Below are 13,178 nucleotides of genomic sequence, written 5' to 3'. Positions count from 1 at the left end.
ATTTACCACACTTCTGCTTAACACCTTTCATAATGCGAAGGCCAGGATTGGGAACTTATCATGCGGTAAATCAGAGAGAGAGACAAAGATATATATCCCACTCAATGACAGCATGATTCAATAAATGAGCTCAAGTTCAAGCTACCTGCGTAAAAAATATTTATTTTAAAGCTGCAGCTTCCTTATTAATAGCATATGAATGTGTCATTGCAAAAGGCGGTTTTGATAATTCAATCCATGGTCATCTTCAGTATGAAAATATTTACATGCAAACATTGGAGAGAACAGCAGATAACACGATAAACAATGTCCAGTCATCTCAGCAACCTTTGGGACTAGCATTTATCACAAATTATAATAAAAGCAGAAAAAGCTGGAAATATACAGCTGCTCAGGCTGCATCAGATGGAAGGTAGTTGATTGAAACACTAACATTAACTTCTGTCAATTCTGGCTTGCTCTCCACAGATGGTGCCTGACCTGCTGTGTATTTCCAGCATTCTGATTTTATTTCAGATTTCCAAGTTTTTGGCTTTTCAATTTTCATTAATTGTACTTTTGCTATCCAAAATCCTTCCTTAAAAGCTCCATGTGCTTCAATTCATGTACATTCTATCCATCCCATTTCTTTTCTAATCAAGTAACCCGTTCCCTGGTTGCCGCATTTCATCATCTGCAACTTTGCTGCAATTAACACTTTTGTAATGTGCCACACCACTCTGTCATCAGGTGCAGGGAGGATCAGCTTCAACCAGCTGCTATTATCTCTAATACCTTTCATTCCAACTAGATTCGGCTGCACGCATAATGATTTGGCCCCTGTGGTTCTTTTATTCCAGCAGTTTTTAATTGCGACTATATACTTCACAATTCTACTATTCATCAGTAAAAAGGGAGCAAATAAACTTTAATGTCCCTGCATCCACCCATTTTACAAGATTATGAATAAATCAGCATAATGCTGATCATAACTCAGGTTTTATTGTGAAAACGTTCAGTTAAAAAGAACATTTGGCGAATTTTAAACAACCTTTTGTTCAGATTTCAAAGAAGGCATGTTGCAAACTGTAAAATGTAGTAACATAGGTCATAAACTTCTTTACTTGATATTCTGGAATAATCTGCCCCTATAAATGTAATGCTCAAAGCTATTTTTTCATGATTAGGATAAAAATCATGAGTATTTACAATAAAATTTAAAAGATAGCAGCACGTTGGAAATATACAACACCTAAGCAGGGCCCCGTATCTGCTAAAGTAGCAATCTTTCACATCTAATCCCACTTAAATCTATTTTGTATGTACACCTGTGTTAAAAGGTGTTAAAAGGTTCTACGTTATTTGTTATTCATTAATTGTAACATTTTATAAAGAAAAACGCTAATTGACATTCATCAAACTCAGTGTCATAAAGCATGGAAACAAGCCCTTTGGCACAACTTGTTTATGCTGCCCAACAAGTCAATTTATGCTCGTCCCATTTGCCTGCATTTGACATATCTCTCTCTAAACCTTTCCTATTCATGTAACTGAACGAATGCCTTTCAAATGTTTGTTATTGTACCTGACTCAAGCACCTCCTCTGGCAACTCGATCCACAAAAATACCACCCTTGTGTGGGGAAAAAGTTGCTCCTCATGTTCCTATTAAAACTTTCCTCTCTCTCTTTAAACCTGTGCATTCAGAAAGTATTCTGACCCCTTCCTTTTTCCACATTTTGTTACGTTACAGTCTTGTTCTAAGATGGATGAAATTCATTTTTTTAATCATCAATCTACACACAATACCCCATAATAAAAAAGTGAAAACAAGTGTCGAGAAATGTTTCCAAAGTAATTAAAAAGAAATAACTGAAATATCACATTTACATAAGTATTCAGACCCTTAACTCAGTACTTTGTTGAGGCACCTTAGGCAGCGATTACAGCCTCAAGTCTTCTTGGGTATGACGTTACAAGCTTGGCACACCTGTACTTGGGTAATTCCACCCATTGTTCTCTGCAGATCTTCTCAAGCTCTGTCAGGTTGGATGGGGAGCGTCGATGCACAGCTATTTTCAGGTCCCTCCAGTGATGTTCGATCGGGTTCAAGTCCAGGCTCAGGCTGGGCCACTCAAGGACATTCACAGACTTGTCACGAAGCCACTCCTGCATTGTCTTGGCTGTGTGCTTAGGGCCGTTGTCCTGTTGGAAGGTGATCCTCCACCTCCTGAGGTCCAGAACGCTCTGGAACAGGTTTTCATCAAGGATCTCTCTCTGTACTTTGCTCCATTCATCTTTCCCTCGATCCTGACTAGTCTCCCAGTTCCTGCTGCTGAAAAACATCCCGACAGCATGATGTTGTCACCACCATGCTTCACCGTAGGTATGGTATCGGCCAGGTGATGAGTGGTACCTGGTTTCCTCCAGATGTGATGCTTGGCATTCAGGCCAAAGAGTTCAGTCTTGGTTTCATCAGACCAGACCACCAGAGAAAACAACCCTTTTGGCAAACTTCAAGTGGGCTGTCATGTGCCTTTTACTGAGGAGTGGCTTCCATCCGGCCACTCTAGCATAGAGGCCTGATTGGTGTAGTGCCGCAGATATAGTTGTCCTTCCGGAAGGTTCTTACATCTCAACAGAGGAACTCTGGAGCTCTGTCAGAGTGACCATTGGGTTCCTGGTCACCTCCCTGACCAAGGCCCTTCTCCCCTGATTGCTCACTTTGGCCAGTCGGCCAGCTCTATGAAGAGTCTTGGTGGTTCCAAAGTTCTTTCATTTAACAATGACAGAGGCCACTGTGCTCTTCGGGACCTGCAATGCTGCGGAAATTGTTTTATACCCTTCCCCAGATCTGTGTCTCGACACAATCCTGTCTCGGAGGTCTACGGACAATTCCATCATTGTCATGGCTTGGTTTTTGCTCTGACATGCACTGTCAACTGTGGGACCTTATATAGACAGGTGTGTGCCTTTCCAAATCATGTCCAGTCAATTTAATTTTCCACTGGTGGACTCCAATCAGATTGTAGAAACATCTCGAGGATAATCAATAGAAACAGGATGAACCTAATCTCAATGTTTAGTGTCATTGCAAAGGGTCTGAATACTTATGTAACTGATATTTCGGTTATTTATTTTTAATTACTTTGCAAACATTTCTAAACTCCTGTTTTCGCTTCTTCATTCTGGGGTAGTGTGTGTAGATTGATGATAAAAACATTTTTTTAATCCATTTTAAAATAAGGCCGTAAAGTAACAAAATGTGGAAAAAGTGAAGGGTTCTGAATACTTTCTGAATGCACTGTACGTGATCTAGTTCGATTCCCCAACCTTGGGATAAAGGCTGTGTGCATTCATACTATGTCTGTCCCTTATGTTTTTTATACATCTCATCTCCTATGCTCCAAGGAATAAAGTTCTAGCCTGCCCAACCTTTCTCTATATCTTAGTTGTTTGAGTCCAGGCAACATCTCCATAAATCTTCTCTGCACTCTTTCCAGATTATTGACATCTTTCTTCCAGCAGGGTGACCAAAATCTTGATCACTCTCCACAATCTCCTGCAAATTTTTGTTCCTCTAATTCCCATTGACCAGGGCATAATCATGACAAGGTGATAACTCCCTTCTTATTTCTCAGCTCTACCCATAAAGCCTCAATAATGTAATCTCAAACTTGCTGTGGTGTGGTCCTGTATCAAAAATGAAACTTCTCTTTTCTTTCCTCCACCTCTAACCCACCTGCAGCACGGCCAAGCTGGAACACTAAAATGCCAGTTCTGTGCCTCTCATAGCCATGTTTCTGTAATGGCAATCATATCCCAGTTCCATGTACCTATCCATGGCTTGAGTTCATCTGCCTTATCAGTCAGGCCTCATGCACTGAAGTAAATGCAATTTAATCCAACTGTCTTTTCTCACTCCCTGCTATGCTCCCGCCTGATTTATCTACTGAACTGTCATTGCCTTAAGACTTGAACATAACAATCCAAACCTGTCAGATTATATGGGTTTAATATGATTTAATACTTTTTTATTTTATGCTTTGAATATAAAACCAGGCATCCCATTAAACCAGGAATCCCATTGTTTTATTAACTGTTTTGATAGCCTGTTGGTTCCTTGAAAGATTTGTGCTCAACTATTAAGGTTTCTGTGCTTTCATGCCCCTTAAAATGTATAATTTTGCGAGTTCCACTATCTTTTTTCTACCAAAATATATACTCAGACTTTTCTGCATAGAATTACACTTATCAAGTCTATCAATCTGTTTATTTATCTTTAAGGCTACACTCTCTGTTCTCTCTCTTACTTCCCTGTGTTATTGTAAAGTACAAAATTGTCCCAAAACCATTAACCAAGGACTGCAATGGTTATTGAATGGAAGCCTGGAGGTACATCTTTTTATACTTCTTTCCAGTCCAAACAAAAAGCCAGTTGCCACAATTTTATTATCTATTCCAAGCCAATGCTGCATTCTTGCTCCTAATGTACTTGTTATCCAGGAATTTGAATTTTGTTCAATATCTTCATTCGTACTTTATTAAGCTTTTTGAAAACCCATTCATATATCTAACTTCACAGGCTCTCAGCTACTTTATCAAAAAATGCACCCTAGTAACTAAATTAAGGGTCATAACAAATCCATATTTGGCTGCTAATTATCTCAGAGATTATTTTGTTTCCAAATTTTCCCTATCAACTGCCAGTCCATGAATTCTCACATTTATGCCCTTGTTCTGTGAATAATTGTTTTAATTAACCAATTCCATCTGAAATCTCTATAATGGTGTTACAAGTATGTCTAACGAATAAAGGTTCTTTGAAACATCATTCGGATTTAGAATTGGTGCCAGCCATGTAACCTTGGAAGATGAGTGAATGTGTAAATCAGTTCATTGGAAACCTTCGCAGGCAGCTAAAACAAACTGTACTCCGTTGCGGACTATTCGAGGTTATAACACCCTTGTGGATTATTGACTTGAATGCACAAAGCATTGAAGATTCCCAGATCTTAATATGATTCCTCCACAATATGGTTAAAGATAATCATTTGAGATAATTCAAAGTACTTGTGCAGAAACCACTATAAAATGACCATAATAACAAACCATCTGCATGCAATGCCTACTCACCTTATATGAAACATTATAATTATACATATTTATATAAGCATTCAACAATGTATATTTTCAGCACCCGTTGAGAACCCGACTATTTATTAATTTAGGATTTTGTAATTAACACATTTACATAAAAACATGCCAACTTGTCTAGAAATATAAATATGGAAATATGCCAACTTGTCCTTCTAGTTTAAATTATTTTAGATTTCATAATTTCAATTTCCCATTACCTTCAGAAGTATATAGTGTAGTTTTAAACTGTACAGAAACCACTAACCAAAATGTTCACCTACTCTAAATTACTCATCAACTAACTTTATTGAATTTTAATAAAAAATGGTCGTACTTATTATCAGATTTCTAATTTCTCTCAGAGTAAATGAACAGTTCCTGCCTTCGGTGGAACTATCAAAGAAATGTGATAACATGCTATTTGCAGCTTCTTTGCATTCTCATTATGACATGAGTGAATCACAGGGGAATGAAGTTATTTTGTAACTTCAACCTAGCATTTGCCTACATTTGTTTTGTGATTTGTCCCCTTTTCCTCCCCCAGATGCCAACCTGGATTCTTCGGACAAAGATGTTTGGAGACTGAACCCTTGAGAACATATAAACCTGATCTAAGTATGTTATGTAAGGAAGTGCTCCACTACTTCTAGGTATCCTTGGTGACACCACTGGTGTTATGAATTTTTACAGAGGCAACATATGAAGGCAACTAGGTTAAGAAAAGCTTTACTTCTGCTGTTGATTGATCCAGTGGTCTCACCAATGTTTTTGGGATGTGTGTCCTTGATTGCTCTGTTCTAATGTTAAATCCTTTCTCTCTTGTTTCTTTCTCTATGGTTTTTGTTTTTCTTGTCAGGTGTCCAAATGAATTTACAGGTGACCGCTGCCAACACTACGTAATGGCCAGTTTCTACAGTACGTCCATTTCTTCTCTTCTTTAACTGAAGCATGCTATTGCTAAATCATAGCATGCTTTTCTGCTGCTGCTGCTGCTGCTCTCTGTTGATGATGCTATTACCTGTCCTTCCTGTATCACAGTCCTTAAAAGCCTTTCAAAAACCATTGAAACTCTATTTCTTCAGACTAGAACAAGCAAATGAAATCGGGATGCTCAGGCCACACAAACTAAAAAAAATTATAAATTCAATCAAATGAGACATCACATTTGACTAAACTACGGTAAAGTCTATTTAATTTTATTTGGAAAACAATTTGTCCATTTTTAAAATGACACAGTATTGAATAGTTAGAGAATAGTATTTCAAGGGGCACTATACTGGGATATTAGTAAATATTAATTACTAATTAATCTGGTCAAAGATTACACATTACTTTTTTGACTGGGTTATTTAGTCAGGTAACCATTGTGTATAACACATGGAGGTGTATTTGTTAAAATAATCATCTTTAATTTGCCCAGTTAACCACATATTCTTACTCATCATCAGTGAGAACAATATAAATTGTCACTGACTCTACACAAAATGAGCAGTTCCACCTGTTGTTGTGACAGTGCACTGACTTCAAAGAAACAGTAATACCATCTAAGAGGCACAGCTTTGTGAATTGGGTACTATATTCATTGAGATATGTTTGAAAATCCTTTCAATTTTGGTGAGAGTGCATTGAAAACTATCATCAGTGATGATAGAACATGACAACCCTTTGTCATGCATTCTAATCAATTGCATGATCATGTCAAGGTGTTTGGAACCAAAAGTACAGTTTGACAAAGCCTTTACATCCAAACCTTGTTAGGGCCAAACCTGGCTGGAAAACAAATAGGCAAATGACTCGTTCTAATCATAATCAATTAAGACAACAAAACATTAATAAATTAGTAGTTCGGAATTGGAAAATTAAATTATTTCCACATCCATGACATTTGCATGCAGTTTCACTTTAGTGATTTATTTTATGCAACAACAAGTTTGCGAATGGTTGATGGTTTGTTTATGTCCATCTGGATTTGTTTGTGAAACTATCTTCCTATCGTCATTCAGTACATTAAACAAGAACGTTGTGCGTAAATGTACCCAATATGACAGTGTTTCTCTTCCTCTGCCACGAATAAAACCTCTATCACTGATTACACAACATTTAAAGGTCCATTTAACTGATGCTATAAATTCTTAGAAATAAATCCATTTTCTCTTTTACTGAAATACTTTATTCTGAATTCTGTAAAACTTAATTGTGTTTATTATAATTTAATATTTAGTTGTGGATATTCAGATAAGACGGCTTTAAAAACAGCTACATTGTATAAAATATGTAAATGCAAACTTTGATGAAGTAAGGCAAAGATTGAAGCAGGAGTTTCAATAAATGTCAAGAGATTCAATAAATTGCAATCTAGTTTAATATTTATTCATTCAGTTTAGTTATTTCCTACATTCATTTCCTATTGCAGAACTACATTCTTGCTACAGTACAATTAAAACAGAATATTAATGAAAGCAAATCAATTAATTAAAAAACTATATAATTACCATTTTGATCTGAACATTGATTGTTAACACAGTTAATGCTCACAAAGACGAAGCTTTTTTCATCATCTAATCTTCCACCACATATTTTGGCAGCACAGTAGCACAGCTAATAGAGTTGCAGCCTTATAGCTCTAGTGACCCATATTCAATCCTAACCTCCAGTGCTGTATTTTGGAGTTTGCATGTTCTTCTTGTAACTGTGCGTCTTCCCCGGGTACCCTAGTTTCCTCAAATGTCCCAAAGTAGTATGTCGGTCAATTATTAGCCACCGCAAATTGCCCACAGTGTAGGTGGGTACAAGAATCTATAGAGATGGAAAGAGTGGTGAGAATAGGGGGGAAATAAAATATGATTAGTATAAATGGATGCTTGATGGTTGGCATGGACATGGTGGGCTATTATTTCCTCTCCATTGTATTTGTTTACATTGACTCAAGATAACTTTTGATGTGTACAATTTTAGCCATTTTGTACCAGAGGAAATGTCTTTTATCTTCACCTCTCGTCCTTTTAACTGTCCTGCTCACATGAACATTCACTGAGCTTACTTCTCTCTATACAACACATTTTCTTGCCTCATTCAACACAGATTACCTTTCATCTACCATTATTGTGTATTCATTATGCATATCACTTTCTCCCAAACTAATGTTATCCTAAAGATACATACAAAGTGCTGGAGTAACTCAGCGGGTCAGGCAGCATCTTTGGTAAAAAAGGGTAGGTGACGTTTCAGGTCGGAACCCTTCTTCTGACTAACCCCTCTCTAGCACTTTGTGTCTATCTTTGGTATAAACCAGCATCTGCAGTTCTTTGTTTCTACCCAGTGTTAAGGGCCTGTCCTACTTTCACGACCTAATTCACGACCTCTGCCGAGTTTGCCCTTGACTCGTACTCGCAGCATGGTCGTCACGAGGTCGTAGGTAGGTCGTAGGCAGGCCGTGATGCTAGTCGTAGGTACTCGTGGCATCAAGTAAGTGGGGCCGTTTTTTCTAGCATGATGAAAAATGTCCACGAGTAAAAAAAGGCTGTGAATTAGGTTGTGAAAGTGGGACAGACCCTTTACCCTACTCTACCCACAGTGACACGCATTCTCCACAAGTACACTGCCACAACTACCTGCTCTATTGTTCATTAAAAGTATCACATGCAACTCTTTACCCATGGTAAATTTCTCTAACATCTTCTACCAAGTAGTATTAATGTATACATTGCCTACTTGCCAATATGTACACTTGAAACAATATCTGTGATTTTATCAATACCTTAAATCAAACAGTTATTCTTTTTTGTTCACCCAAAGCCACCTTTTTACAATACGCTTGCCCATGCCATCCACCACTTTCTCCTTGGAAACTTTTTCCTCATTTGTCTGCACTGTTCCATCTACTGCTCCAATATTGCCTTTCAGTTACTCGCTGCTTCTACTCCTTCCACTGTAATTCCTGCCATGACCTCCTCCCTTAGTCTCTGAATAGAGTGAGTGCACAGCTTTGGTGATTCCAGTTTTAATCTGAATACCATCAGTATCCCTCTAACATCACACACAACCTTCCCTATCATGCCTATAGCTTGATCGTGTGATGATAATTCTTCATTTGATCTTGTGAGGTCTCTCTGATGTGGAAATTTTAAATCACTGACTAGGTAATCTGTAATAACTGTCTCCTTAACCCTTCTCCACCTTCAAAAAGCAAGATTTGATTTCAAATTACAATTGCAACATGCTAAGTGCTTTTTTTTAAAATTGGTGTTGGAGAAAATTTCAAGCACCCCTTGCATTTCCTCTCTCTCTGTCCCTTCCCGACCCTGGTCCTCCTGCTAGTTTTATTGTTCGTATCCCCTCGTTATCACCTCCAGTCAGCAATGGACCATTGCGGGCTCTTTGGCCATTGGTGCCGACTCTAATCAGTTCTGTACCTTTTTATACCTCTTGTTTCCCTCTCCCCTGACTCTCAGTCTGAAGAAGGGTCTCGACCCAAAACGTCACCAATTCCTTTGCTCCAGAGATGCTGCCTGACCCGCTAAATTGCTCTTGCATTTTGTGTCTATCTTTAGTGTCTTCATCATATTGGTCAGTTTTGTTACCCGTTAGGCAGCAACAAATCAGTTGGTATGAGTGAGACCCACCAAAGAGGTAAATAATTAAGTTTTGAGCATCTGAGTGTCCTACAATGCTTCCATACATTATCAAGGCAAAAACTGGTTTAGCAGTAAAAATCCTATACATATGGAACTCTTTGGGCTAGATCTTGTTAGCCTGGCTCCACAATGCTGCCCTTGGTCCTTTCATGCCCGTACTTCATTAAAACAAAATTAAGCATTTTTAGAGAAGTTAACTAAAAACACTTAACCGCATGACCAAGCAAGCCAGTTAAAGCAAATTAATTTGGAATAAGGTAACTGTGCTTTGCTTTAGTCTCTGAATCCTTTATCTTTGATGGGGTCTTGGATCATGCACTCCAAGTAGTCTTACCAGCAGACACGAGAACCAGCTGGCATAATCGGCAAGCTCTCTATAATAAAATAGATGAAAATACAAAAGGCATGGCGATATAACATAATGCTTTCGTAATCGTATACAAAATTTCATCCCAAGCAAAAGATCAGTTGAGACTCTGTCAAAGGTTAGCTCTAACAATTTAGAACCAGAGGAGTAGAGTTGCTGCCTTACAGCGCCAGAGACCCGGGTTCAATCCTGACTATGGGTGCTGTGTGTACAGAGTTTGCACGCTCGCTCTGTAATAACGTGGGTTTCTTCCCACACTCCAAAAGATGTACAGGTTAGTTGGTTTTGGTAAAACAAATTGTAAATCGTCCCTAGTGTGTAGGATAGTGCTAGTGATCGCTGGTCATTCACAGGCTCAGTGGGCCGAAGGGCCTGCTTTCATGCTCCCTCTCTAAACTAACTAAACATAATTCTGTTCAGATTTCTAGAGCATAAACCTTTCAAACTCCTTATAGAATAATCCACTAAAATCATACTGCAGTTATTCAGTTACTTAACAAGCTAGCAAAAAAATGCCACTGACAAGGAATCAACCTTAAAAGCATTAAATGTTGTGTTTATATCCTAATTCAGTTCAAAAACTTACCATCCTGCATTTATTGAACATTTAAAAAAAAAAACATGAATAATACTGTGCTCTTCCCCTGTAACCCTCAAATGATCAATTCGTAGCCAAGAATCGCTTAGTATGATTTTTTTCTAAATCTAAGTTGATACTAGCTCTGTGAAATTGAATTCAGTATTCAGATAGCATGTATTCATTCATCATACTTATACACATATTAATAGATTAGTCTACAGCCATTGCTCAAACCCATCTGCCTCCATTAAATTGCAATCATTAATCTTGGAAACCAAATTAGGAGAGTCGTTTTCAGCTTTGCCACTTGGGCAGTAATTTGAAGGAACACATTGCTTGTCCATTTGGAAACTGCCTGAATTTTACTTCATGGAAAGACATGTAATTTTAAGGTTGATGCACACAATGTCAGTGCTCCCTGAGTTAGCAGTTAAGTGAGCATCTTTTAACAAGTCAGTGAAAGCTGCTCAGCGATCGACAGAATTCAATCAAGTGGTAGAAGTTTTGCAGAACAAGAGCAACATCAACCTTTTTCACGTGACTCAACAAAAATCCTCTTTTTCTCGATCTCATCAAGCTGTCCTTTATCCATTAAAGTGTCTTAACAGACAATTGCCTGTGCCCCTTAAATAGCAGGCTGTCTGTCTGCAGTTGTACAGCGCTGACAGCTTGTCATTTTATTCTATTGAAAGTTGTTTGCTCCATCCAGCTGTTGGTAGCCTCGGTCTGCCCACCATCTGCTGGGTGAGCAAGAGCTCTTCAAAAAATTGACCTTGATGTTTCCATTCTTCTTTGGGAAGGATAATTGAGGTGAAGTTCTTCCCGAGTGCTTGGTCGCAAGCCCAAGTCTATATTTGTATTGAATACATTGTTTTGAGTCTGTTACCGAGCATAATTATGATCAACTATCAGCTCGAAGTCCCAATAATTTATTTTGCATGCTTATAATTGGATCACTTGACTTTAAGCCAAGTGTCCTAAATAATTAGTTAAGGTATCTTTATATTAAATATCTATACAAAAATTGAACTCTCTGTAGTTATTGTAGCCAATTGTCAGTAAATTCCTGCCTCAAGCCACAACATATTGTTGATACTTGTTTATTGCTCAAATTATTATTAGCTGGTATCAATATGGTTGTTTAGGTTCATATATTAAGCTTCTTAGTTGATGTTAAGGTACTTAGTTTTATTGCTTCTATAATGTTGCAGTGAGGATTTCAAAATGTGGCTCTTGGTTGAATGGGAATCTAGCATCAGGCAGAGACAAAATGCTGGAGTAACTCAGTGGGACAGGCAGCAACCCTGGAGAGAAGGAATAGGTAACGTTTTGCGACGAGACCCTTTTTCAGACCGTTCTCGACCCGAAATAAGCTAGTTCATTAAATCTAGGATTGAAATGGTGCAATGTTAGGACCTCAACTATTTTGTTTTTTTGGTCAGGAGTGCATGATATTCATGCATGGACATTGTACTGGGAATTGACATTGTAGGTGCCAGTTGTACATCAGCACATGTTGAGTTCCAGTAATTCCAGGAGTACAGTACACCATTTGAAACTATCCTGCATGCCTGCATCTTGCAAAGCAGAAATAAGCACCAAATTCAATCAATGCTAGCAGTTGCCATGCATCTTGGAAAAACACTGACAACAACAAAGTCAGCACAGCACTAGATAGGACCCTCCACTTTATGATGTTGACTGAGTTCCCAGTTGGAGAGAAGGACAAGCAGAGGAAGGTCCAGAACGCTCAAGACCCAGCAGCTGAAATAAAGGGGTACTGGAGTATTGAGTTTTGGGCTCCATGTGATAGGAAAGATGTCAAGCAGGAAAGGGTGCAGAAAAGATTTAAAAGGATGTTGCCAGGACTTGAGGACCTGTGCAATGGGGAGAGGTTGAGCAGCCTCGACCTCTATTCTTTGGAGCGCAGAAGGATGAGTGCTGGTCTTATAGAGGTGTGCAAAATCACGAGAGGAATAAATCAGGTAAACGCACATAGTCGCTTGCCCAGAGTTGGGGGAATCGAGAACCAGATGACATAGGCTTAAGGTGAGGTGGAAAGATTTAATAGGATTCTGGCGGATAACATTTATTACACAAAAGGTGGTGGGTGTATGGAACATGTTGCCGGAGGAGGTAGTTGTGGCAGGTACTATTGCAACATTTGAGCAACATTTAGACAGGCACATGGATAGGGTAGGTTTAGAGGAATATTGGCCAAACGCAGGCAGGTTGGACTAGTGTAGATGGGACATGTTGGTCGCAGTAGGCCAGATGGGCTGAAGGGCCTATTTCCACGCTGTATAACTCCGAGAGATGGTGACCAGATAGATAAATGCTTTAAGTGACGTTTTAGTTTAGTTTAGAGATAAAGCATGGAACCAGGCCCTTCGGCCCACCGAGTCCGCACCGTCCAGCGATCCCCACACATTAACACTATCCTACACACACTAGGGACAATTTACACATACACCAAGTCA

At 38.7% G+C, this 13,178-nt stretch overlaps 1 protein-coding gene across 5 annotated transcripts in view; it reads left to right on the top strand.

The window, feature by feature from the left end:
• The window catches only part of nrg2a (neuregulin 2a), a 564,112-nt gene that overhangs the window by 529,991 nt on the left and 20,943 nt on the right, over positions 1–13,178 (top strand). For 3 of the 5 annotated variants that reach the window (XM_055643099.1, XM_055643096.1, XM_055643100.1), the window contains exon 5: positions 5,662–5,732. In XM_055643099.1, coding sequence (XP_055499074.1) covers positions 5,662–5,732 — 71 coding nt within the window. Of the gene's footprint in view, positions 1–5,661; positions 5,733–5,973; positions 6,033–13,178 lie in introns of all 5 variants that reach the window. The other 2 variants (XM_055643101.1, XM_055643098.1) reach the window with 1 other exon arrangement.

Source organism: Leucoraja erinacea, chromosome 11 (assembly GCF_028641065.1).
Source record: "Leucoraja erinacea ecotype New England chromosome 11, Leri_hhj_1, whole genome shotgun sequence".
Classification (NCBI taxonomy): Eukaryota; Metazoa; Chordata; class Chondrichthyes; order Rajiformes; family Rajidae; genus Leucoraja; species Leucoraja erinaceus.
Note: the sequence above shows the minus strand (reverse complement) of the source record. Positions and strands in the feature narration are given on the sequence as shown.